The 25,170-nt window shown below is 43.4% G+C and overlaps 1 protein-coding gene and 1 long non-coding RNA gene across 3 annotated transcripts; one reads left to right on the top strand and one right to left on the bottom strand.

The window, feature by feature from the left end:
• Positions 1-781: 781 nt before the first annotated feature.
• On the bottom strand, positions 782-21,859 carry LOC102147405 (uncharacterized). 2 transcript variants are annotated; one of them, XR_002810865.2, is made up of 6 exons: positions 19,916-20,307; positions 19,267-19,362; positions 4,968-5,092; positions 2,339-2,505; positions 1,411-1,503; positions 782-1,112 (listed from the first exon to the last, which is right to left on the bottom strand). It is a non-coding gene; the product is annotated as an uncharacterized lncRNA (long non-coding RNA). The 2 variants fall into 2 exon arrangements; XR_011422579.1 differs by lacking the exon at positions 782-1,112 and adding an exon at positions 20,767-21,859 and having other exon boundaries at positions 1,247-1,503; positions 19,916-20,487.
• PNRC1 (proline rich nuclear receptor coactivator 1) lies at positions 20,954-25,170 on the top strand. The gene is made up of 2 exons (XM_023650791.2): positions 20,954-21,738; positions 24,063-25,170. Exons 1-2 carry the CDS (start codon positions 21,205-21,207, stop codon positions 24,504-24,506), a joined length of 978 nt encoding a protein of 325 aa, XP_023506559.2. The 5' UTR covers positions 20,954-21,204; the 3' UTR covers positions 24,507-25,170.

A 25,170-nucleotide genomic window follows, 5' to 3' on the forward strand; every position in this document is an offset into this window, starting at 1 on the left:
GTTCTCTTTTCCTTTGGGCGTCTCTTCTCTTCAACCTCCTGTCTCCCATGTGACTAACTGGTAGTCACATTTGGGTTTAGCCTTAAGGAGAAGGAAGGGTCTAATTGAGCCACTCCTGCCAGAGTTCCCGGCCTCAGAGTTTCACACACAAACCCAGGAACAACAAAATGTTCCGGCAGCCAGACTGAAATTTGACCTCACTCTAGCTCAGATGTGCAAAGTCAACATTGGAAATGGAACTGAAAATCACCAGTTAAAGTATCTCACTCTTCTGACTTAAGATGATTTCATTTCAGGTCATAACTCCCTGTTGGAGCTGTTTCTCCCCCTTTGTCTTCTCCTCCTTAAGATGGTTTCTGTAGGGTGGTGCTTAGGTGACCTCACAGTGGCTCAGAGCCCATGCTTTTCTCCTCTGGATCGTCGCCAACCTGTGCTGCCAGGATGCTAGTCTGGTCTTGCCCTTGAGCTGCCAGTCCTAAAAGTCTGCTCTCCTGGCTGTCCTCCCACCCACCGTGACCGCAGGAACTTTTCTTGCCTCATATCTGCCTCCTTACCCAGATGAAATTTGTAAACACCTTCTGCCCAGAGGCCTACTAGCAGAATGGCTACGTAACTCGTGAGGAAAACACACAGACACCCACGTACCATCTTTATCAGGTTGCTTTGCTTTCCTTTACCATTGTCTGTCGTCTGAATATCACCTTTGGGAAACTCGTGGGGGAAGGAACCTTGAATTTGGGGTTATCCCAAATACTTCATAAAGTCAAGCTCTCACAAATAATTTCTAGTATTCCTTCTACATACGGCTTTATTTTCCATTATATTCTTCTATACTCTCCCAATAAACCCCAACAGAGCACTGGAGGATTTCCTGTTTTGCTTGCAGCTGTAACCCCAGTGTTACAATAGCACGTGGCACAGGGCAGGCGCCCTATAAACACTGTGGAAGGAGGGAGTGGCTGCTCACACCTGCGGTGCATGGATTTATCCAGTCCCCCTCGGGGGCAGTCTGATTTCCCTGATCTCCGGTCCTTGCAGAGCAGCGCCCGGAAGTTCACGTGCTGCCCACAGCAGTCACCAGCGTGGAGGGGGGAGTCGAAGCACTGAGGTCCCTCGAGAAGAGCAGGACAGAGAATTAACAGGGGTCAAGAGTAGCCCTAGAACAGCGGTTCCCACACTTTTAAATCTCAGAACCCCTTTCCACTTTTAAAATTTGTCGAGGATTCTAAGGAGCTCTCTACAAGGGTTACATCAATGTTTGTTTTATTAAAATGAAAACAAAACTTTACAAATATTTATTTATTTAAAATTAACAACAAAAATATATTACATGTTAGCAAAAATAACATTTTTACTTAAAACATAACTATATTTTCCAAAACAAAAGTTACTGAGAGGAGTGGCATTTACTTTTTTGCAAATCTCGTATGTCTGGCTTAGTAGAAGGCAGCAGGATTCTCATACCGGCTTCTGCACTCTGTTGTGATGTGTTTTGGTTGAAACCTGGTGATGTGGATTTTAGGCTGGTTAATTTTAAAACTGCAGGTGAGAAGCAGCCTCCGAGGAGTGGAGTTTGCTTGCCCTTTGTTGGGAGACATTTACATTTGTAAGGGAAACCTCCATCTGTAAAGTTGCCTCCCTCTCTGTGCCAGGAAGAAGGGAGATGACCTTATCTCTAGAAACTCTTAATCAATGCCAAAGGCAAGAACTTAAATTGGTTACTGTCTGGTAACCTCATGTAACTGATTTAGGGTGGTGGCTTCTGGCCTTTACTTAATCCAATTTGATTCTTATCTAAAAGTTGTGGGACCACCCAATGGCCAAACCCCGCCTGCACTGATACCATTTTAACTTTTTCACATGTTCTTTCCTTTGTCTCGTAAAGAGATGGCTCACACACCTATGCCTTAAATTTAGCCTGACTCTCCACCCATGTTTGCAGCAGCAGCTCCTCCTGCCCGTGGGCCCTGTCCCCACGCAGCAGCCTGATTGCCCGTGGGTCCTGTCCCCGTGCTATTCCACACTATTCTCTAAATAAAAGAGCACTACTGCCAGATCTTGAGAGTCCAAGAAATCTTTCTTTCAACTCCTCAGCTCACCGACCCCGCATCACTGGCCTCGGGCAGACAAGCGGAGGAAGAGGGAGGAACTTGGGGACAGCAGGGTTCTCTGGCCACATTCTCAAAATGGCTGTCCTAAAGCGACAGTTGCAGCAGCAATAATAATGATCTTCTCTGTGACAGAGGCTCCCGCCCCCCAGGGACTGCGAGCCCCGATATTAGGACAGAATCCCTGTTTCTCACCGACCCCCGCCCCCAGCTCCAGGCTCTTTGCTTACGATTGCACAATTCTTCAGTAAAGTATAAAACAGCTGGCAGCCTGAAGCAGGCAAATTAGGTAAGCTATGAGTCCCCGAGATAGTGTGTGCTGGTCTCCAGTAGAAGGGAGCGGACAGGCAGCCGAGAAAGGGGAGGAGGGAAAGTAAGCACACCGTGCGTGCGTTTCCTGTAAGGAGAGATGAGAGGTTCTGAAGTTCAGGCACATTTGTTAACAAATACATCTCACTGACAGAGCTGAAAAACGGAAATGAACAAGGAGGCCCAACCTGCCGGGTGTGTGTTGAGGTGCTGGTTCGCAGAGTCAGGGAAGCTGGGCACATAATTATATTTCTACCTCTGTATCTTTTGGGGAGCAGCGGGCAGGGCCACAGCTTTGTCCCTATTCATTAGAGAACTGATGGAAAGATAGCAGTCGCTACCAGGTGCAGCTAGAAGACTAGTCTGTTCTCTTTGGAGTGGACTTGCAACCATGGGTGGGAAGGCTTCCAGGAACATCTGTTAATAAAGCCCTCCCCAGGGGCCAGCACGCCCGCCAACACCTTCCCTGAGTATCTTGCTGACCTGCTTTATAGAGGGAAGGCACGGGCAGCAGCTGCCAACAGCCCTAGCCAGGCCCCGATACCACTCATCTTCCAGCCCCATGGCCCAGCTCTACCTGGAAGGATGTGTGTATTGTGGACGTGAGTGACGGTGTGCTGCTGCAACTAGAGGCGAGAGCCACATGCCGGACTATCTGATAAACAGATAACAAGCCCAAACTTTGTACCTGTAGCTTTCCAAGGCTTTTTCATACTAAGGAATAAACTTAGCCACCTCTACTGCACGTAGTCCCACATGGGCTTGTCACATCCGTTGTGTATTGCTCTACACTGCCGTTGAGGTGGCCTGGGACCATGACCGTCTCGTTTAGCACAGCAATCCCCAAGTCTCATATAGTGTTTGGTACCTAGAAAGCACTTAAAAAGCTTTTGGTGAATGAAAGTTAAGTAAATGAATTCTTGATGGTGTTATTTAACGTGTACCAAAAGCATGTGCTTTTCATACATTATACCATTTAATCAAACTGTTCATGTAAAGCTTCCTTCTCAAGAAGGTACAAGCTCTTTGAGAGCAGGAAATGTATATTTGTGGGTTTTTTAAGACTTTCTACACAGCACCCTATATCCACCTATCTTATGGGAGTGCTACACAGAACCTTCTAAAAGACGTGTCTTCTTTTATAGTGTTAGAAGCTATATTTATTTATCATTTTGCTACAAGGTAAGATTTGCTTATTTTGGGGGCCGGCCCGGTGGCATAGCGGTTAAGTGCGCATGTGCCATTTCTCAGCGGCCCAGCGTTCGCTGGTTCGGATCCTGTGTGCAGACATGGTACTGCTTGGCACGCCGTGCTGTGGTAGGTGTCCTACATATAAAGTAGAGGAAGATGGGCATGGATGTTAGCTCAGGGCCAGTCTTCCTCAGGAAAAAGAGGAAGATTGGCAGTAGTTAGCTCAGGGCTAATCTGCCTCAAAAAAAAAAAAGAAAAGAAAAAAAATTGCTTATTTTTTTCTTTTAAGCCCTACTAATGGTTTCAGGTAAGAAAGTTATTAGATTATGGTCTAAAAACATTCTCTTTTGTTTTTTTTTAAGGAAGATTAGACCTGAGCTAACATCCGTGCCCATCTTCCTCTATTTTATATGTGGGATGCCTGCCACAGCATGGCTTGACAAGTGGTACGTAGGTCCGCACCCAGGATCCAAACTGGTGAATCTCGAGCCACCGAATCGGAAGGTGCAAACTTAACCGCTGTGCCACCAGGCCAGCCCCAATATTCTCTATTATTAAGAAAAAGTCCCAGTTAAAAGATTTGTTTCACTATCTATTGTGTAACAAAATCAGACTACATATACCGTCTATGCTTAACATACTAGATTCCCCACATCATTTCCAACCAGAGAAGCTCTGCTTTCATCTGTTTAAAATGGAAACAGTTTTACAGATTTTCACCTAAATCAGGACAGCAATGCCTGAGAAGGAAGATGTGGTATTTTGATGAAAAATTTGACAAACATTAAAATAACAAGATGAATAAATTAACAGAGAGGCCAGACAGAGAAAAATAGAAGATTTCTGAGTCTCTCCAAGAACTCACTTTATCTATAAGTTCAGTGAATAAGTATAAACAAGGATTGGGGCTTTTTTGCTTTTTTGTTTTTGTTTTTTTGAGCAAGATTAGCCCTGAGCTAACCTCTGCTGCCAATCCTCCTCTTTTTTTGCTGAGAAAGATTGACTCCGAGCTAACATCCATGCCCATCTTCCTCTACTTTTTATATGTGGGATGCCTGCCACAGCATGGCTTGACAAGTGGTGTGTAGGTCTGCACCTGGGATCCAAAACCAGTGAACCCCAGGCCACTGAAGCAGAGTGTGGGAGCCTAACCGCTGTGCCACCGGGCATTTACAAATTAGGGTGCCAGTGACTGAGGAGCATATGACACCAAGGGATTCATGTGGGTCGTCTTCCGAAATGCTGATATTATTCAAAGACTTGGAAGTAAGTGGAATCTTGCTTTTCCCCACGTGAAAGTCTGGAGAGGAGAAAACCTGCATGTGCTAGGCAAGTGGAACTTTTGACACTTTTGAGTACCTGGTGGCGATGGTGTTGCAGCTGTGTCAAAGCAATCAGGGTGAGCGGACTTTGGAGAGAGAAATTATGCCTGACCACTGGAACCAGTGAGCTGAGCATGTGACTTCACAGCAAGCCTTCAGAAGCTATTTTTTTGGAAAAACAAGCTTAAGTTATGGCTTTTAACTTTTGATCACTTAAAAATCATTAACTCACACAAATCAGCTCATCTTCCTGCTGCCATTATTTTATTTTTGTTTACTTTTTATTTTATTATTTTACTTACTAGACTGTGTTTACTTTCACTTCCCACCATAGTCAGTTCCCTGGAAACACAAAAATATCAAAAATCCTGATTTTCTTGATTGCTAGTGTCATTTTTCAATCACCGTTTTAGAGTGTAATAATTTTGAAAAACTAAATTTTCTACACCAAACATGGATAGGTGGTTAAAAACAGGAAGTCTGAAGTACAATCTCAAAGCAATTAAAAGAAAACAAGGCACAATAATAAGGAAAATTCAGAATAACCTGAAATCACCAAGGGTTGAAACAGACATGTCATTGATTATCCCTGGGAAACCCCAAGATGAATTTGAGAGGAGAGAAGAAGACAAATAATACTTGCACAGCTGCAACTCCTGAATCATTAGGAGGAAGCATAGTACATTCTTAGATGCTCATTTAAAATAACCTGTGGTTAATGGGCACCAAGCAAAACCTTGGTTTTTTCTGTTTGAGAATACCCTGACCAAAAAATAGAAAGAGATTTTACTTCTGCAACCATATTTAAAAATTAATAATGTATATCTGATAAGAGTCTAGTATCCAGAATATATAAAGAACACTTGCAACTCAACAACAAAGAGATAAACAACCTAATTTAAAAATGGACAAAGGACTTAAATAGGCATTTATCCAAAGAAGACACACAAATGGCTAATAAGCATGTGAACAGAAGCTCAATATCATCAGTCATTAGGGAAATGCAGATCAAAACCACAATGAGATACCACTTCACATCCACTAGTATGGTTATAATCACAAAAGCAAACAAACAAAAAATAACCAGAAAACAACAATTGTTGGTGAGGATGGAGAGAGACCAGAAGCTCATGCATGGCTGTTGGGGTGTAAAACAGTGCATCCACTGTGGGAACAGTTTGGTGGTTCTCCAAAAAACATATGACTACCCTATGACTCAGCAATCCTACTCCTGGGTATATACCCAAAAGAATTAAAAAGGGGAACTCAAACAGAAACCTGTACACAAATGTTCATAACAGCACTATTCACAGTAGCCAAAAGGTGGAAACAACCCAAGTGTCCATCAATTAATGGATGGATAACCAAGATGTGGTAGATCCATACAATGCATTAGTATTTGGCTAAAAAAAGGAATGAAATACTTCCTCAACATGGATGAACCCTGAAAATATTTATGTTCAGCGAAAGAAGCCAACACAACAGGCCACATATTGTACGACTGCATTTATATGAAATGTTCAGAAAAGGCAAGTCCATAGAAACAGAAAGCAGATCAGAGTTACCAGGGACTGTGGGAGAGGAAATGGAGAAGTGACTGCTTAATGGATTAGGGGTTTCCTTTCAGGGTGATAAAAGTATTCTGGAACTAGGTAGTGGGGATGGTTGCACAACATTGCGAATGTACCACGTTACTGAATTGCACACTTTAAAATGGTTACAATGGTAAAGTTTATGTTATGTATATTTTACCACAATTTAAAAAATAATGCAAGCTTTCAAGGAAAAGCACATTAATTTCTTGAAACTTAAAAGCCATAGCAGAGAGCTATTTAGCAGAAAGCTCAAACAAGCAAATTACAAATTGCTTGACGCTCCCCTGACAATTGTTTGGGTCAAGAGTGGACTTCAAATACAGGCTGGGTCACTCAGAGCCCTTTCATGGGAATTTGGAAGAGAGACTCCCATGGCTGACTTGGTCACAGGACAGGAAAAAAGCAGCACCCCAAGAGTTACTGGGTGGTGCTGATGGCCCAGAGCTCCTACTCAGGCTTGGCTAGTTTTCCACAGGTCCCTTGAGTTTGACATTCTTAGAATAAGAATCCCATCTTGCTTGAGATGGCTCATGTGGTTTCTTCTCCTTGAAATCAAACATATAATCTTCATATATAAGACATTTAGGTTATTCGGTATTTTAGGACATTTAGGAAATGTAATATTACCAATTGTATTAGCTTTCTTTTGCTGCCGTAACAAATTACTACAAATTTAGTGGCTTAAAACAACAGAAATTTATTCTCTCACAGGTCTGGAGGCCAGAAGTCCAAAAAGCAGGGCTGTGCTCCCTTTGAAAGCTCCAGGGGAAAAATCAGTTCCTTGTCCCTTCCAGCTTCTGGTGGTTCCAGGTGCTACTTGGCTTGTGGCCACATCCCTCCAATCTCGGCCTCTATGGTCACCGTGCCTGCTCCTCTTCTGTGTGTCTCTGTTCTCTGTGTCTCTTTTTTTTTTTTTTAAAGATTTTATTTTTTCCTTTTTCTCCCCAAAGCCCCCCGGTACATAGTTGTATATTCTTCGTTGTGGGTCCTTCTAGTTGTGGCATGTGGGACGCTGCCTCAGCGTGGTTTGATGAGCAGTGCCATGTCCACGCCCAGGATTCGAACCAATGAAACACTGGGCCGCCTGCAGCGGAGCGCATGAACTTAACCACTCGGCCACGGGGCCAGCCCCTGTTCTCTGTGTCTCTTACAAGGACACTTGTCACTGGATTTAGGACGCACCCAGATAATCCAGGATGATGTCCTCATCTCTACATCTGTAACTTAGTAACATCTGTAAAGACCCTTTTTCCAATCATGGTAACAGTCACAGGTTCTGGGATTAGGGTACAGAGGGACGGGGGGGAGGTGGGGGGAGGGAGGACATCATCCAATCCACTACGCCAGTATCTAATGTGATATATAATAATATCACAGTGAAAGATATGCCTATTTTGAAGCCTGCTGATACATGTTGGCAATATGTATCAGTGTTCAATGTTGCTGGCAGTGCTCAAAATGTTTTTTGAAACTTTTCATTTGGCACTGCCCTCAGAAATTGAGTCACATTCTATGGAAAACAATAATGGCCATGATAGACTCACTTATTTCTGGACAATGTAACAAGCACTGAGGCATCGATGGGACCTCATAAGGACCCTGAAATAGCGCAAGTAGATCCAACCAGCAGAAGGGTTTTGTTTTCTTCTCGCCAAACTCAGTGCCTTAATTTTCTTAAAGACCAAATACCATTTGGAGCAAACTCTGGGAAATGAGGAGGACCATTAAAATTGGGCAAACTAAATTTTCGCATCAGAATCCCTTAGACGGTGTGGTTGGAAAAGTCCAAATCATTCTTAACCAAATCCTGTCAATTCCACCTAGAATATTTCTCATATATCTAATCTCTTCTACCCCCACTGAACATGCCTTATAGATCCTTCAGACTTTATCAATTGAAATGTTTTCTAACCAGTCTCCTTGCCTTTCAGCTTTGGCTGTCTTGCCCCTATCTTTCCATCCGCTCCAAAATACACTCACCTGCATGTGGCACCCCTGTTCACCCACCTTCTAGGGGTTACCACAACGCGGTGAATTCTAAGTTCCTCAGTGGGGCCCTGAGCACCCCTCTCAGTATGACCTTATTGAATTTTCCAGTTTCTCTGAATTATTTTCTGTTTCCTACCCATGCCTGCCCTGTACACTCATGCCTCTGTGCCTTTGCTTTAACTTTGAAATCCCGTCAGTCAGCTTTTTAAAAAATCATGGGTTTTTTTGTCAGTGAGGAAGATTGGTCCTGAGCTAACATCTGTGCCAATCTTCCTCTATTTGTATGTGGGACGCTGCCAAAGTGTGGCTTGATGAGCAGTGTTGTAGGTCCACAACCAGGATCCAAACCTGCAAACCTGAGGCCACTGAAGTGCAGTGCATGAACTTAAGCACACCACTGACCAGCCCAAAATCATGTATTTTTTTAAAAAGTAAAATAAGTACTACAGGGCCCCAAATGAAAGCAGAGGCTCCTGGACTCCCTCTGCCCACCCTCGCTTCCTGTCCACTCCCTCCTCCCCCAGGCAACTTCTTTCAATGCTCTTACCTGTTCTTTTAGTATTAACCTTCATATTTTAAAATAAAATGTTGATAGTGCTGTATTTATTTTTCAGTTTGTTTTTGTTTTTTTCAGAAAGATTAGCCCTGAGCTAAGTGCTGCCAATCCTCCTCTTTTTGCTGAGGAAGACTGGCCCTGAGCTAACATCCGTGCCCATCTTCCTCTACTTTTTATATGTGGGATGCCTGCCACAGCATGGCACACTTAACCACTGTTCCACCGGGCCGGCCCCTATTTTTTGGTTTAAGATACAAACTGATAATGACTTTCTAGTATGAAGATGAGGGTTTAGCTCCATTATTACCCAGATCCCATCTGTATACATATACTTACATATATACGTATACTCTCCTTCTCCATCCTCCTAATATAGTCATATCATAAGTTTGGATTCTATTGGTATTTGGTGTTTACATGCAATCAGTTGTACTATGAATATATTCTCTTTCTTCTACTTTTTCTCTTCTTTGGAATTAATAATCGCCTTGCTCTTTCATTGACTTCATTTTCCTTGCTTCATTTTCCATTTACCTAGCATTTATTCATCCCCAAGCTCTCTGCCAGAAGTGCACATCTCTTCACAATTCCTTCAAACTTATTGAGGATTCTATCACTTTCATCTCTTTCTTGGAGATCTTCCCCTCCCTGCCAAAATCTTTCGCCTGCTGCTGCAGTCTGGGCTGGTTGCTCTCTAGCTCACCTCTCAAGCGCACCCTGGAAACTCCTGTCACTCCTCTCTTGTGTGGGCTCTAATGCTTCCTGGATAGCCCATGTCTTATTATTTCTTGGTTTTACGCTCTTTAATGAAGTGCCTCTTCCAGTTGCTTCCTGAGGAAAACTGCATGGGGAGTAAATTTCTTGAGCTGTTATGTATTTGAAAGATCTTTATTCTACCCTTATGTTTGATTGATAGTCTGGGAGGTATCTGAGTCAGTTCAGGCTGCTATAACAAAGCACCATAGACGGATGGCCTATAAACACCAGAAATTTCTATCTAACAATTCTGGAAGCTGGAAGTCCAAGATGAGGGTGCCAGCCTGGTGGGGTTCTGGGGAGGGCCCTCTTCTGAGTTATAGACTGCAGACTCCTTGTTGTATCCTCACATGGTAGAGAAAAGAGAGGAAGCAAGTTCTCCTGTAACTATTATAAGGGTGCTAATCCCATTCAGGAGGGCTCTGCTCCCATGACCTAATTGCCTCCCAAAGGCCTCACCCCCAAACACCATCACATTGGGAGGCAGAGTTTCAACATGTGAATTTTGGAGGGTCACAAACATTCAGCCCAAAACGGGAGGAAACAGATTCTAAGTTGGAATTCATTTACTCTTGGGATTTTGAAGTCATTGTTCCGTTGTCTTTTAGCTTCAAGCTGATGTTTCAGATACTACTCCAATTCTGATGCTTTGTACGTGATCTGTTTTTCTCTTACACAGATTTTTTTCTTTTGGTGAGGAAGATTGTCCCTGAGCTAACATCTGTGCCAATCTTCCTCTATTTTGTATGTAGGATGCCACCACAGCATGGCTTGCTGAGCAGTGTATAGGTCCACACCTAGGATCCAAAGCTGCAAACCTTGGGCCACTGAAGCGGAATGTGCGAACTTAACCACTATGTCACCGGGCTGGCCCCTCCCTTAGAAAGATTTTAATAATCATGTCTTTTTTTGATTATTACCTATCTTAGTGTAGGCCTTTTCGCATTTGTTTTTTCAATTGTTCTTTTGTATTCTGTTCCCTTTTTATAGCATCCTGTTTTTGTTTCATGGATGTACTATACTCCTAACAATCTGAAGCTATTAACTAGAGGGGCTTTCAAAAACTTTCTTCTACTCTCTGTTTCTGTGTCCTGCAAGTCTATTTTATTCCTGTTTGTTTGTTTGGTCCTCAAAACTCTGGTGATCCTTGCCTGACGGCTTACCCTTGAGGGTATAGCAATAAGAAGCTGATTGTAAGTTCTGTGTGCATGGCATGTATTATTGACTAGCGGGAGTTGCTATGGGATGATCTGGCTGGGCTGCATCTTAAAGAACCCCTGAAGTCAGAATTAAACTAATCATATTGGGGCCGGCCCAGTGGCACAGCAGTTAAGTTCGCATGTTCTGATTTGGCAGCCCTGGGTTTGCCAGTTTGGATCCTGGGTGCAGACCTACACACCGCCTGGCAAGCCATGCTGTGGTAGGCATCCCACATATAAAGTAAAGGAAGATGAGCATGGATGTTAGCTCAGGGCCAGTCTTCCTCAGCAAAAAAGAGGAGGACTGGTGGCAGATGTTAGCTCAGGCCTAATCTTACTCAAAAAAAACCCCCTAATATTATATGCACCTGTTGCACATGTGCAGAATAACTGTAATATGCTCACTTACTAGTTAGGCCAAAATCTCACCCTCTTCTCTTCCCTCCCTGAAACTCAAAAAGCTAATGACATCATTTTAGATATAGCATTTATAGCAATGAGTCATATTTGGCTGCGAATTGTAGTCAATATCTCAGAGAAAACTTGGCAAAACATCAACATCCCAGCTTCCTTCTATGAAGAGCTTCTCTATGAAGGTGGTTGTGCTTACTCTTCAGCTCTGCAATACAGACATTTCTTTGGTCTTTCTCTGTGTTCAGGAATTTTAAAAAATAATGTAACTCAGGGAATGTCAGTTTTAGCTTCTTGTACATATCTTAAATTTTCAAGAATAAAATAAGGGTACAGTAAGTATTGTTTGTACAAATTTGATTGTTTTGTACAAATCCCAAATCTTCCTGGATGTTGTAAGGACATGAAAATGTTCTTTCTCAGGAAGAATTAACAGAAAATCATTGGCCAAATCTCATTTTTCTTTTTTTCTAAATATTTTATTTTCCCTTTTTCTCCCCAAAGCCCCCTGGTACATAGTTGTATATTTTCAGTTATGGGTCCTTCTAGTTGTGGCATGTGGGATGCCGCCCCAACATGGCCTGACGAGCAGTGCCATGTCCGCGCCCAGGATCTGAACTGGTGAAACCCTGGGCCACCGAAGTGGAGCGCCTGGACTTAACCATTTAGCCACAGGGCCAGCCCCTCATTTTTCTTCTTATGTTCAAACTACAGAAAAAACCTTTACACAGTCTCACTTAGGCTTGAAAATCATAAGCACTTCTATAGAACGAGCTTCCCCTTCTACCATCACACAGCTGAAAGGGCCGCAGAGGCTGAAATTCTACTTTGTTGCGTCACCCTAAGTTCAAACACTGTAAAAACTGGGGCACTGCAGTATTGTGCAAAAATCAAATATGCTATTTTCCTCATGGATTTTAGTTGACTGCAAGGACCAGGATTGAATTGACTGGTCCGGGACCTGAAAAATAAAGGCAATTTGACAGGGTATGTTTCAATCCATCTTCCTTAATTTATTTTAAATTTCTTGGAAGTAGTTTAACTCCTATTTATGGAAATGTCAAATGAAATAGCCAAAGATAACCAGATTGATTGAACAAATGGATTTCCATGTTTTTTGCACTGAGCAAGACTAAGAACACTTTTTCTATCATGGGTTCACAGGCAAAAAGAAAACAACTTAATTATTTGGGGGTTCTTTTGTATTTGAGAGACAAAACAAAAATTTCAATTCCTTTTTTAAAATGAGGAAAATCAGAAACAAAACCTTACTAAACCATGGAAATCATATTTTCCCCCACATTGTCCCCTCTAGATTTTCCTATTTCTGTCAAGACTATCATTTCTCCCCAAATTGAGCAGATTTGAAAGTCTGGGAGCCATCTCTTTGTCTCCGTTCCCCTTACCTCTCGACACCCTCATACTTCCCACCTTGTCTGCTCTTCTTGCTTGACTCATGTTATCAGTCACCAGGTCTCAGACTTTGATTCCCAAGTCCACCTTTCCATTTCCTCCAAACTGTCTCAGCCTGAGTCCTCAGGTGCCTCCCAGCTAAGCGACTGCCCTTTGTCTCACCGCCTCCATTCTAGTTTTAGAGGAGTTTCGAGCTTATTTGCCTAGAGAGTCAGGCAGGTAAAGGAGTGAAATGAGCTGGGTGAGCACGGCCTGATTCAAAAGGGCAGGCTCTACTCAGCTCCAGCCAATTGTTGCTTCACCAGGGATGACGGGACAGTGTTGCTAGAAATCCATCTTCCCATGAAAGGTCAGAGATCCCCAGAGTTTCTGTAGGTTCTCTCACTTCCCTCGGATTCCTGAGAATCCCAGGAACAAGAAGAGGGAGGTTTTGCACCTGGAAGGTGGGTTATGCAACGTACTGGGCTGGCCAGATCTCTCAATGCTTGTCATGTTCCCAGTCCCTGAAGCAGTCTTAAGTGGTTCCTTATAGATAAGTGCCTCACCACCCTGGGTCATCATCTTAGCCAGGAGCCACCCAGGAGAGGTCTAGTAGAAAGTTCTAGATGGCCAACACGTACATTAAAAGAGTTCAACATCACTAATTATTAGGGAAATGCAAACCAAAATGACAATAAGATATCACCTCACACCCATTAGAATAGCTATAATTAACAAGACAAGAAATGACAAATATTGGAGAAGATGTGGAGAAAAAGGAACCCTCATACACTGCTGGTGGGAAAGCAAACTGGTGCAGCCACTATGGAAAACAGTATGGAGATTTCTCAAAAAATTAAACATAGAAATACCATATGATCCAGCTATTCCTTTTTTTCTTTTTGAGGAAGATTAGTCCTGAGCTAACATCTGCTGCCAATCCTCCTCTTTTTGCTGAGGAAGACTGGCCCTGAGCTAACATCTGTGCCCATCTTCCTCTACTTTATATGTGGGACACCTACCACAGCATGGCTTGCCACAAGGTACCACGTCCACACCTGGGATCCAAACCGGTGAACACCGGGCCACCGAAGCGGAACATGCACACTTAACCGCTGTACCACCAGGCTGGCCCCCAGCTATTCCATTTCTGGGCATTTATCCAAAAAACATGAAAACAACAATTCAAAGAGATTTGTGCATCCCTATGTTCATTTGCAGCATTATTCACAATAGCCAAGATATGGAAGTAAACCAAATGCCCATCCACAAAAGAATGGATAAAGAAGATGTGGTGTATATATATATATACAATGGAATACAACTCAGCCATAAAAAAGACAAAATCAGGGGCCAGCCTTGTGGTGTAGCGGTTAAGTTCATGCACTCCGCTTCAGCAGCCCAGGGTACACCAGTTCAGATAGTGGGCTCAAACCTAGACACCACTCATCAAGCCATGCTGTGGCAGCATCCCATAGAGGAACTAGAAGGACTTACAACTAGGATATACAACTATGTACTGAGACTTTAGGGGGAAAAAAAAAAAGATAAGATCACTCCCTTTGCAAAAACATGGATGGACCTTGAAGGTAGTATGTTAAGTGAAATAAGTCAGACAGAGAAAGACAAATACCATATGATTTCACTCATATGTGGGAGATAAACACACAGATAAGAAGAACAGATTGATGGCTACCAGAGAAGGGGGTAGACAAAGGGTGAAAGGGATAAAGGGGCACATATGTATGGTGATGGATAAAAACTAGACTATTGGTGGTGAACACGATGCAGCCTATACAGAAACTGAAATATAATAATGTACACCTGAAATTTATACAATGTTATAAGCCAATATGACCTCAATTAAAAAAAAAAGAGAGAGAAGACCAGCTCTGGTGGCCTAGTGGTTAAATTTGTTGCACTCTGCTTCGGCGACTTTGGTTTGGTTCCTGGGCATGGACATACGCCACTTGTCTCTTAGTGGCCATGCTCTGGTGGTGGCTCACATATGAAAAGAGGAAGATTGGCAACAGATGTTAGCTCAGGGCAAATCTTCCTCAGCAAAAAACCCCCCCAAAACCCAAAAAACCAAATCTGTTTGGGGCTGGTCCAGTGGCGTCATTGTTAAGTTCACATGTTCCGCTTTGGTGGCCTGGGGTTCACAAGTTCAGATCCTGGGTGCGGACCTATACTCCACTCACCAAGCCATGCTGTGGTGGCATTCCATATGCAAAATAGAGGAAGACTGGCATGGATGTTAGCTCAGGGCCAGTCTTCCTCACCAAAAAAAAGAAAGTTCTGTTGAACCAGGATGATGGCGATGAATCAACCAATCATCCAGTCTGGACCAACCCACACTAGACCAATCAGTTCCTCTCTCTCTGGAATTTGAACTTTAAATAAACAGTGAGGTAATGGTAGTGATAGTGGAAGTGGAAATACACAAAAAGCACAAGCAGAAAGAGTGGTTGAATCATGGGAATGCCAGAGTAAGGATCAACAAACATCTTCTGCTAAGGAGTGACAAAATAACCTGGTAACTAGGATTGCACTGGATCCTGAATAAATTTTGAGTTTCCAAACTTCATTCCAGGTCTATTAGGCACTATACTGTAATTCCTGTTCCTCCCATGAGTTCTGGGTAGGAAGCTTTTCCTGGGATCTTAGGAGGCCTGGTGTAGGGTCAATCTTCTTGCCTTCCTTATGTGTATGTGTATATATCCTTAAAAAAATCCCATTCCTTTAGGTAATCTGAGCGAATCCTTGCAAAGAAAAAAAACCTAACAATGTACACAATGCTCTTTCTTGCTTTTTTTTCCAAAGAGGTAATTTTACTCAAAACTTTGCCATTGTAAAATGCTTGTCCCAACTGCTTTTCTTCTGTGGTCCCCTGCCCTTTTCTATTTGTTTTGATGTAGAAAATTGTTCTGGAATACTTATTAATAACACTAATTACTTGAGTAAAAGTACATCAATGAGTCAATCAAAATGTGCCAATATTCTACAGGGCGCAGTCTGTCACACATACAAAAATGGCATTAAGTTTTTGATGATTTGATCTTGAGTAGTTGCAAGTAGGGATGGACCTGGATGTCCCAAGTTTTACAAAGAACTTAAATTATGAGAAAAACAGTCACTCTCCAGAGTTACAAAACACTCTGGAGAAGGAATTATGCTTCAATTCCATGCTCTGAATATTTAAGGAAGGGGAGATGAAATAAGGATGATGATGAGAACAGTAGAAAAAAATTAAAAGATAAAAAGGGGAGAAAGACATGAGAGACAAAGTGGAAGGTAAGACATTAAGCTTAGTGACATGATTACAGAAATGATGAGTGATGAGACATAGAAAGATTACACGTGAGCACAAGTGCATTGTGGGGGAGGGTTTGAAAATTTACGATTATGTTGGGAAGAAAACTAAAAATTCTTTTTACAATGGAATAAATGTTTCAAATGTCTTCGTAGTATTAGAATTAAATTAGAATTTAAAAAATCAATGTAGACTCATAATTTTAAAAAGAGATGTCTTCCAATTTTCCCCAAAAATTAACCTAGCAGTGATGTTTTCCTAATCCCAATCTGTACTCATGGGGAACAATCTGATATTCATCCCTGATGCCCAGATTGTGCCATTAATATTTTTCTTCATTTAAAGGAAGTACGGTTCCTTATAAAATAGCTCACTCCATGTTTTGGGTCAGAGAAAGCCGAAGATAATCTGAAACATCTTATGTATATAAAATTAGGAATGTTTTAAAAAACGGGAGAAGTGCTGAAGAGACAACAGAATCATCTTAAAAGGCCTTTCACTGGGCAAGCTCTAAAGAACTGAGCAAAAAGGGAAGATAATCATAGATAATTGAAACTATGTTAATCTATGAAAGTTCATAATGCTTCTCCAAAGGAAAAAGTTTACGATTGTAAAAGGCAGTTTGGCTATAAAAGGTAGTGAATGTGATAACATAGATATGTTAATTTTTTAAAAGTTGAATAAATACAGAGAGATATATATGGGTTTCTAAAAACAAATCTAAAGCATATATTAGTTTATAAAGCACAGACTTGCCTTTTCGCTAATTGTGAAAGTAGGGAGGGATGAACAGAGGGAATTGGGAATCAGCCAAGCAGTCCTGGAAAAAAATATTAACCATACCAAGAACAGAAAGCAGTGCTCCACAACATTTGTCACACACAATGACCAGGAGGAAAGGAGACCCAGCATTTAGTCAGCACTGGGGTCGCAAAATGACAAAGTAGAAAGAGAATTAATTCAATAGTGTGTTTCAAGATGATGATTTGCCAAATGTCCTGAAGAAGATAGCTAATTATGTAGACTTGATCTTGTCTCATGAAAGATGAAACCTTACAACGGCCCTATTAATTATAACAAATGAATGAAACAAAATTGGTTTGTAAAAATGAACAGTCTAGGTCAACATATAATGATAAGATGTAAGGTGGCCAAAGGAAAGTTCAAAAATACACCATTTCAGGAGAGGCATTAGGTTGCATTCTGTGAACAGCAAGGAATTAAAAAATTTTATCAATGTGTAATAGGAGAGCAAGCCAGAAGGCACAACCAGGCCTGTGACCCAACTGAGATTCAAATGGTTGAAACCTCAGCTGGTCTAAATAACATGCTTTTTCTTTTAGTTTTATATCTCAGATGAAATAGAATCAAATATCCATAATATTATTGTACCCCATGACAGCCACTAGTCCTTTTGACACCTTTGTACCAATGAGAAAAGACATCCCTTCCTCCAGGTGGCCCCAAGCCCCTGGGTAGATGGCTTTAAGGGGTGAGGCAGAGCTGTATTTCAACTCTGCTCTCCCCTTCGGCCAGGCACCCTATGCAAAGCACAACCCCCACAGGCCTGCTGTCCCCTTAGGAAGGTTTAAGAAATAACCATACAGTAAAATTATTGCAACCCCAGAAAGGTATAAGTATAGGGGTAACGAAGACATTAATTTCAACCTATGGTAATAACACTTCAGAAGCAATTAAAGTATCAGAATAAATTTTTGTCATTACTGTGAAAATTCGTGCATATTTTGCTTGCTTTTAAATACAAACCTTACAATTTTAATTAAACTTTTCAGAATTTGTTGATAAAGTTTGTGATCAGTGCTTAAATGCCAGGGAAATTTTTATTTGTTAAGTTTAAACATTTTGATTTCCTGGTTGTGTTCAACATTTAGAGGAATATTATTTCACAGATTTGACAGATTAATAATTTGAGCATTAAGCAAAATATATATTGGAGTAAGTGTTCCTCTTTTCACACAGGTGTCCCTGAGAGCTTAGACATGTAAGATCTAAGTGACAATAGGTAGAGGAAATGGAAATAAAGTCATAGTGAGGGTGGAAGAAAGACGTTCAGAGCAGGAGGAGAGAAAGGTGATATTCAAGGTAAGACAGGGAGAGAAAGGAGAGGAGTAGAGGAATCTGGAGGGCTCTGGAGTGTTAATGCAGGTAAACCGCTTATTTCACCCAGGGCCTTCACTTCTTTTCTCTGCTCTTTAATACCTGGCTTACTTTTCAACTGTTTATTTTGAAAAAAAAAAAAACAAACCTCCTCTAAAGAAACTGTTGACTTAACAAAAAATAAAACCAAGACATGTGCTGGAAGAAAAGCCTTCAAGAACCCTGAGAGTCCTCCCAAGATTTACCCTTGGAATGTCCTGCTACGTCCATGATTGGCCCTTTGGGCCCGGACAAGAGCATCTGACCTTTTCCTTTATATCATATAGCACAGATGAAACCGGGTTTGAGTATTACAATTAGATTTTACTAAACACTAAGGCTCTGTAGGAAGTATACACAGAGAGTAACATGAAATCCAGTGATCTGGTGTATAAAACCTGGATAGTTCTCTTCTGGTGGTCCCTTTCAGCTCCCAGTCTCTTAGTGGTGGGCAGCATCTTTGCACCCATCACCCAGATGGCCACAGCTGCAAGGCTACCTTTCTCACAGTACAGAATCCAGGGTCTAACATGAGGCCTACTCTTCAGGCCTCAAAGGATAAGCCACATATCACACAGTAACTCCAACATTCACCCAAGAGAGAAACACACACAGTAATAGGTGTCCTTCATCAAAGGCCCCACTGAACTACCAACGAGCAGCGCAGCAGCCCCGGGAGGGTAAATCATTCCCCAGGACGGTGTGATATTACCCCCAGATAAAGTCAAACTTTAGGCCTTGGGATATGGTGAAAAGAGCACCGGACTAGGCATTAGGAGTTCAAGTGGTTTAGTGCGGGACTCACGGTGTGACCCTCAGGCAAGTTACTTTATCTTTAGAGGCTTTATTTACATGATATGTAAATAGAACCTATCTCTATCTATTTTAAAGGATTACAGTAATAATGAGATAACAAAGAAGTGCTTTGAAAAAGCAGAAACTCTTACAAAAAGAAAAGAATAAATCACCTCATTCCAGAGGTTCCATAATCTTTGCCTGCTCTTCTGCAATTCTCGCCAGGCCGTTCTCCTCAACGGATCTTAAACTCGGCATCATTTGCTGACCTGAGGATTTAAATTAAAGGCTAAGATCTCTTACAGCTCTGGAAGTATATGAGTCCCATTCATCCAATGATCATGAACACCTACTATGTATTGTGTTGGAAACACAAAAATGAGTAAAATCCAGGGGCTGGCCCCGTGGCCGAGTGGTTAAGTTCATGCGCTCCGCTGCAGGCGGCCCAGTGTTTCGTTGGTTTGAATCCCGGGCGCGGACATGGCACTGCTCATCAAGCCACGCTGAGGCGGCATCCCGCATGCCACAACTAGAAGGACCCACAATAAAGAATATACAACTATGTACCAGGGTGCTTTGGGGAGTAAAAAAATAAAATCTGTAAAAAAAAAAATGAGTAAAATCCAGCAAAAATGATAAAATTCAGACATCAATAATGATGGAATGTAGTATTAAAAGTTTATGTAAAGTTATTGGGAAGCATTATTCTGGATAATCCCTCTGTTCAACTTTGTTAGCAAGCATAAAACACTTATCAAGTACTACAGAGCTGAAAAGGATTGGTTAGAAGCTGTGAGGATACAGAAATTTCTAAAAACCTACCATTTAGTGTGGCAGCTAGTATTCTGGATGATGGTAAAACTTCGGTCTTGCCAGACCTGGAGTAGAGTTCAAATTCTGCTATTAACTTACTGTACGATGTTTAAGAAGTACTTTTTTGACTCTCTAAGCCTGTTTCCTTTCCCTAAAATGGGGATAAAATACAGTACCTAGTCCTTAGGGTTGTTGTGAGGTTCAAATGAGACAATTTATATAAAGAACAGTTCCTGGCAGGTAAGTGCTTGATAAACAGCCACAGTTCTTTTCATGTGTGAGCACAGTGTAGGGAGATGACAAGAGTGAGATTTCTATCAACACACAGCTAGCAAAATACTCCGTATGTTGCAGAGCTGTTTCACTTTCTCCCTTCGAGTCTCCTCCTCTGCTTCCTCCTTAGTTATCAGACACCGTTTTGCGATCCCAAAGTCTCACAGTCCTTCAAGTATGAAAGCTGTAGCACTTCCAATGCCCAGTCACAGGTTTATGGAGAACTTTTTGTGTATTAAAGGGCCAATTTCAATCAATAAGTCATTCCATTCTTCCTCTGATTACCACGGCTAATGAGCAGCGCTGACCTGAGTACATGATAAAAATGTGAGCCACACTTCATCAAATATAATTTAAACGTGGACTGCTTTTCTTCAAGACAGCTAGGAGTGAAATCCCTATAACGTACTTCGAAATCTCAAAAAAGCCCAATGATTAATAATGTTGGGCTTGAGATAAAACAGATACTTCCCCAAGGTCAGTGGCCGAGGAGGCATCAGTGGCCTTGATGCTTCCTGATTCTTTCTCCATCCCGCACCCCACCTCCACTCCCAAGTTCAGCCTAGATCTACCAGTCTGACCACTACCTTCAGGGCGAGGTGCTGGGGCGAGGAAGGCGAGGGGTGGGGGAGGCGGGCAGAAACGGAACTTCATTGTTCGCGGGACCGACTTTTCCCGAAAGAGCCCGTTGGCAGCGCCTGCGCAGTGCGCGCTCTTTGTGCCCGGCTGCAGCAAGCTACTTGTTTGTGTGTCTCTCTCGGAGGCGGTGGAGGCGGAGCCGGCGGGGCGTGGCCTGCTGCGCCGCAGGCCGATTGGGCTTTCGCAGGGAGGTGGGCGGGCGCAGGGCGGAGCTTCTGATAACAACACTCGGAGCGGGGGCTGAGGCTATTTGTTGCTGCGCCGCCACCGCCCGAGCTATGGTCCGCGTTCCTCTCGGGCTCTCCTAGCAGCAGCCGCCGCCGCCCTGTGCTCTCCGGCTTCACTTCCTCCTTCTCTTCCTGCTGGGCCACTTTCCTCCTGGCGCTATGACCGTCGTTTCCGTCCCGCAGCGGGAGCCGCTTGTCCTGGGCGGCCGCCTTGCGCCCCTGGGCTTTTCCGCCCGCGGTTACTTCGGGGCTCTTCCGATGGTGACCACGGCTCCGCCGGCTCTACCCCGGATCCCGGATCCCCGGGCACTGCCCCCCACCCTCTTCCTCCCTCACTTCCTAGGGGGCGACGGTCCCTGTCTGACCCCTCAGCCTCGCGCCTCAGCACCGCTGCCCAACTGCAGCCTCGCCGCGGCGGGGGGTCCCCCACGGGCAGCGCCAAAGAAGCGGCGCAAGAAGAAGGTGCGGGCCAGCCCGGCGGGGCAGCTGCCCAGCCGCTTCCACCAGTACCAGCAGCACCGGCCGAGCCTGGAGGGCGGGCGGAGCCCCGCGACGGGCCAGAGCGCAGCGCAGGAGGTCCCGGAGCAGGCCGCCGCCTCGGGCCCGGCGACCGCAAACCCCCCTGAGGAAGCGAGCCCCTTCGCCGGCCCGCTGCCGGCCGCCGCGCCCGGCCAGCCCTCTTTCAGAAGAGAGGTAAGGGCTCGAGGGGGCCTGGGGCGGTCGGAGAGGTCCGGCGTGGGACGGCGCCGCGGGCTCTGAGGTCGGGGCCCAGCCTTGAGGGGCCGGGGCGAGGGGCCGCTGTTTACTCGGGAGGGAAGTTTCCGTGACGCCCGCTCTGTTCTTGCTGGGGGAAGGGGGGGAGGGGAGGCATGCGCTGGCGCCGCTGATTGGCTCCCAGGAAACAGCCAATGAGAGACGCCGCTGCGCCCCAGCAACAGCCCCGATTTAGAAAGCTGGCGGCGTTCCAGGGGGTTTCGGCGTTCCGGGCGCGCGGTGGGCTGGGGGAGGGCCGGGGCCCGCGGGAGGCTGACGTCAGCGCGCTACGTGCGGAGCGCTCCGGCGCCCATGAAGGAGGCGAGGCCGGCTGGGGGCCGTCGCGGCTCCCGGGCGGTTAGGGGCTCCCCGCTCTCCCGTGGGTGCGCAGTGGGCCGGGGCGGTTCGCTTCCGGTTGGTTTGCTCCCCGCCGAGGCGTGAGGCCCCCCGGGCGCCCGCCTGTCCCGCTGGGCGCTGCCCCTCGCCGGGCGCCCTGCTTGGCCGTACTTTCCGCTTTGAAAGTTGGCGGGGGCGGCGGCCGCCTTCGTGCCTCTCTGGAGCCGTAGGTTTTGTGTGCTCGTCTGGGAGAGGGACGGACTTCCTTGTCCGGACAGCCCGCGCTGGGTACTCCGCCGCGCTTTCGGAGTGGAAGGCAGTTTCCTCAGTGCTGTCCAGAGTGATGAAGTTCTCGAAAGAAAAGTTATCAGCTGAATCGAGCTTATGCTGCCCGCTTGCCATGCTGATGGACTCTCATAACATTAATTAAAACAAACGGGATTAAGTCGCTGAGATGATTTGAAATTAAAGTAACCTTGATATCAAAATAAAACATTTTGTTGACTTTTAATTTCAGAGAGGTTTTCATAATAGTGAAATGAAAATAAGTTACCGCGATTCGTTGAAAGGATGTTGGGCAGAGGTGTGTGCAGCGTACTGAGCTGTGCCCTGGGAAGAAGTTCACTTTGTCCGCCGTGATTCCTTCTCTTAGATTCCTTTTGTTTTAAAATTCCATGGCTCTGAAATATTAATGAGGATCTGAAAGCGAACTTTGTCCTTCTTGCTTCCTGGGCAATAAGTAAGATTGCTTCCTTTTCTAGAAGGGCATTAAAACCAGGGAGCTCTGGGCAGTTAGGCTTGTGGATATGGAATGTGCTCCGGCTGTGTGTTGGTGCCCTGCTTTCCTCCCGTGTTACTTATTAGTGTTGGAACGAGGGAGCGGTCGAATGGTTACCTCCTTCCCTCCGTCTGCCTGCGGGGATCGCTTGAGTTAGCAAAGCTCTTGAAGCAGTTGTTAAGCTAGAAAGTAGGGGACAGGCGGGACCCATTTTTTTCTGATTATGTGTTTGTTGTAAGTATGTCTAACTGGAAAAGATAAAAAGTGACAAGTATTTTAGTATTTAGATTTTTATTTTAGTATATAAGTTTCTGAAAAGTTTTGTTTGTAGAAGCTTGGAGATAGGTTTTTCTGTGTAGACTTAGTAACCATTATCAAAACATTTGCTTACTTAAAATCTAGCTCCTGCTAATCGAATTTGTATTTATTCTGAAATAATTTTGAAGGTATCTGTCTAAAAGGCAAATAATGTATTTATTAACATAGTTTTTATTTTTATGCAACCAACCAGAATAAAAGCATTTGAAAATTTCTCTTTTTTTTTTAATTTTATTTTTTTCCTTTTTCTCCCCAAAGACCCCCGGTACATAGTTGTATATTCTTCGTTGTGGGTCCTTCTAGTTGTGGCATGTGGGACACCGCCTCAGCGTGGTTTGATGAGCAGTGCCATGTCTGCGCCCAGGATTCGAACCAACGAAACCCTGGGCCGCCAGCAGCGGAGCGCGCGAACTTAAGTGCTCGGCCACGGGGCCAGCCCCTGAAAATTTCTCTTGACAACATCTTACTGTAAAAACACTGAGCTTTGTCAGTGTTTGGAGGTTGGCATAGGTGTTTGGAAGATAGCTCATTACTCTTATAGGTATAGAAAGATGAACTTGGGGTTACTTTGGGTATTTTCCTTTGACATTTTAGAACTGGCTCGTACATGGCACACTGCTAACAGTGGTGATGAACTGGATTTTTAGTGGTAAACAAAATGTGTCTATTTGGACATCCAGTGATAAGTGCAGCAAGCACATACTTCATCAAGACAGTGCACTAAAGTCCAGGGGAACTTTCTAAAAGAAAATATATTAGATATGTGGTATGAGGTTCATGACTGATTTTTATCATGAGACTGTATTCATTTTTATATTCCTTGTCTTTGTAGGTTTTAAAATCAAAGATGGGAAAATCGGAGAAAATTGCCATTCCCCACGGCCAGCTTGTTCATGGTATACACTTGTGTGAACAACCAAAGATAAACAGACAGAAAAGCAAATATAACTTACCACTAACCAAGATCACCTCTGCAAAAAGAAATGAACATAATTTTTGGCAGGATTCTGTTTCGTCTGATATAATTCAGAAGCAGGAAAAAAAGCCTTTTAAAAATACTGAGAACATTAAAAATATGCATTTGAAGAAATCAGCATTTCTCACTGAAGTGAGCCAGAAGGAAAATTATGCTGGGGCAAAGTTTAGCGATCCGCCTTCTCCTAGTGTTCTTCCAAAGCCTCCTAGTCACTGGATGGGGAGCACGATTGAAAATTCCAACCAAAATAGGGAGCTGATGGCAGTACACTTAAAAACTCTCCTAAAAGTGCAAACTTAGATCTCAATTTCAGTATGTCTGTAAAACATAGTTTTTCCAAAATCCCTGGACTCTTGAAAAGAAAATTGGTACAGAAATGGAAATTTGCCTTGTTGCAACGTACAAGTGCAAAAGATGAGTTTAAAAAATTACAAACAGCTTGTATTATATTTTATATTTTGTAAATACTGTATACCATGTATTATGTGTATATTGTTCATACTTGAGAGGTACATTATAGTTTTGTTATGAAAGTATGTATTTTGCCCTGCCCAAATGGTAGGTGTTTTGTATATATACAATGGAGAAATTTTAAGTGTGTGCTAAGGCACACGGAAGACCAATTTATTTGCACAAGGTACTGAGATTTTTTTTTTCAAGAAACAGCTGTTGAATCTCAAGGTGAAGATCTAAATGTGAACAGTTTACTGATGCACTACTGAAGTTTCAATCTGTGGCACAATCATTGTAAACATGGGGTTTGTCTATGTTTCTCTAAATTGATTTCTGCCTTCTAATCTGTGATTACTGGAAAACTCCTATTCCCATTTTTACCAAGCTTAATTTCTGGCTTTTGGTTTATATCCATTATTCAAATTTAAAATACCTCTAATTTTAATGCCAACAAAATTGGTTGTAATCAAATTTTTAAATAATAATAATAATTTGGCCCCCCCCTTTTAAA

The sequence above is a fragment of the Equus caballus genome, chromosome 10 (assembly GCF_041296265.1).
Source record: "Equus caballus isolate H_3958 breed thoroughbred chromosome 10, TB-T2T, whole genome shotgun sequence".
NCBI lineage: Eukaryota > Metazoa > Chordata > Mammalia > Perissodactyla > Equidae > Equus > Equus caballus.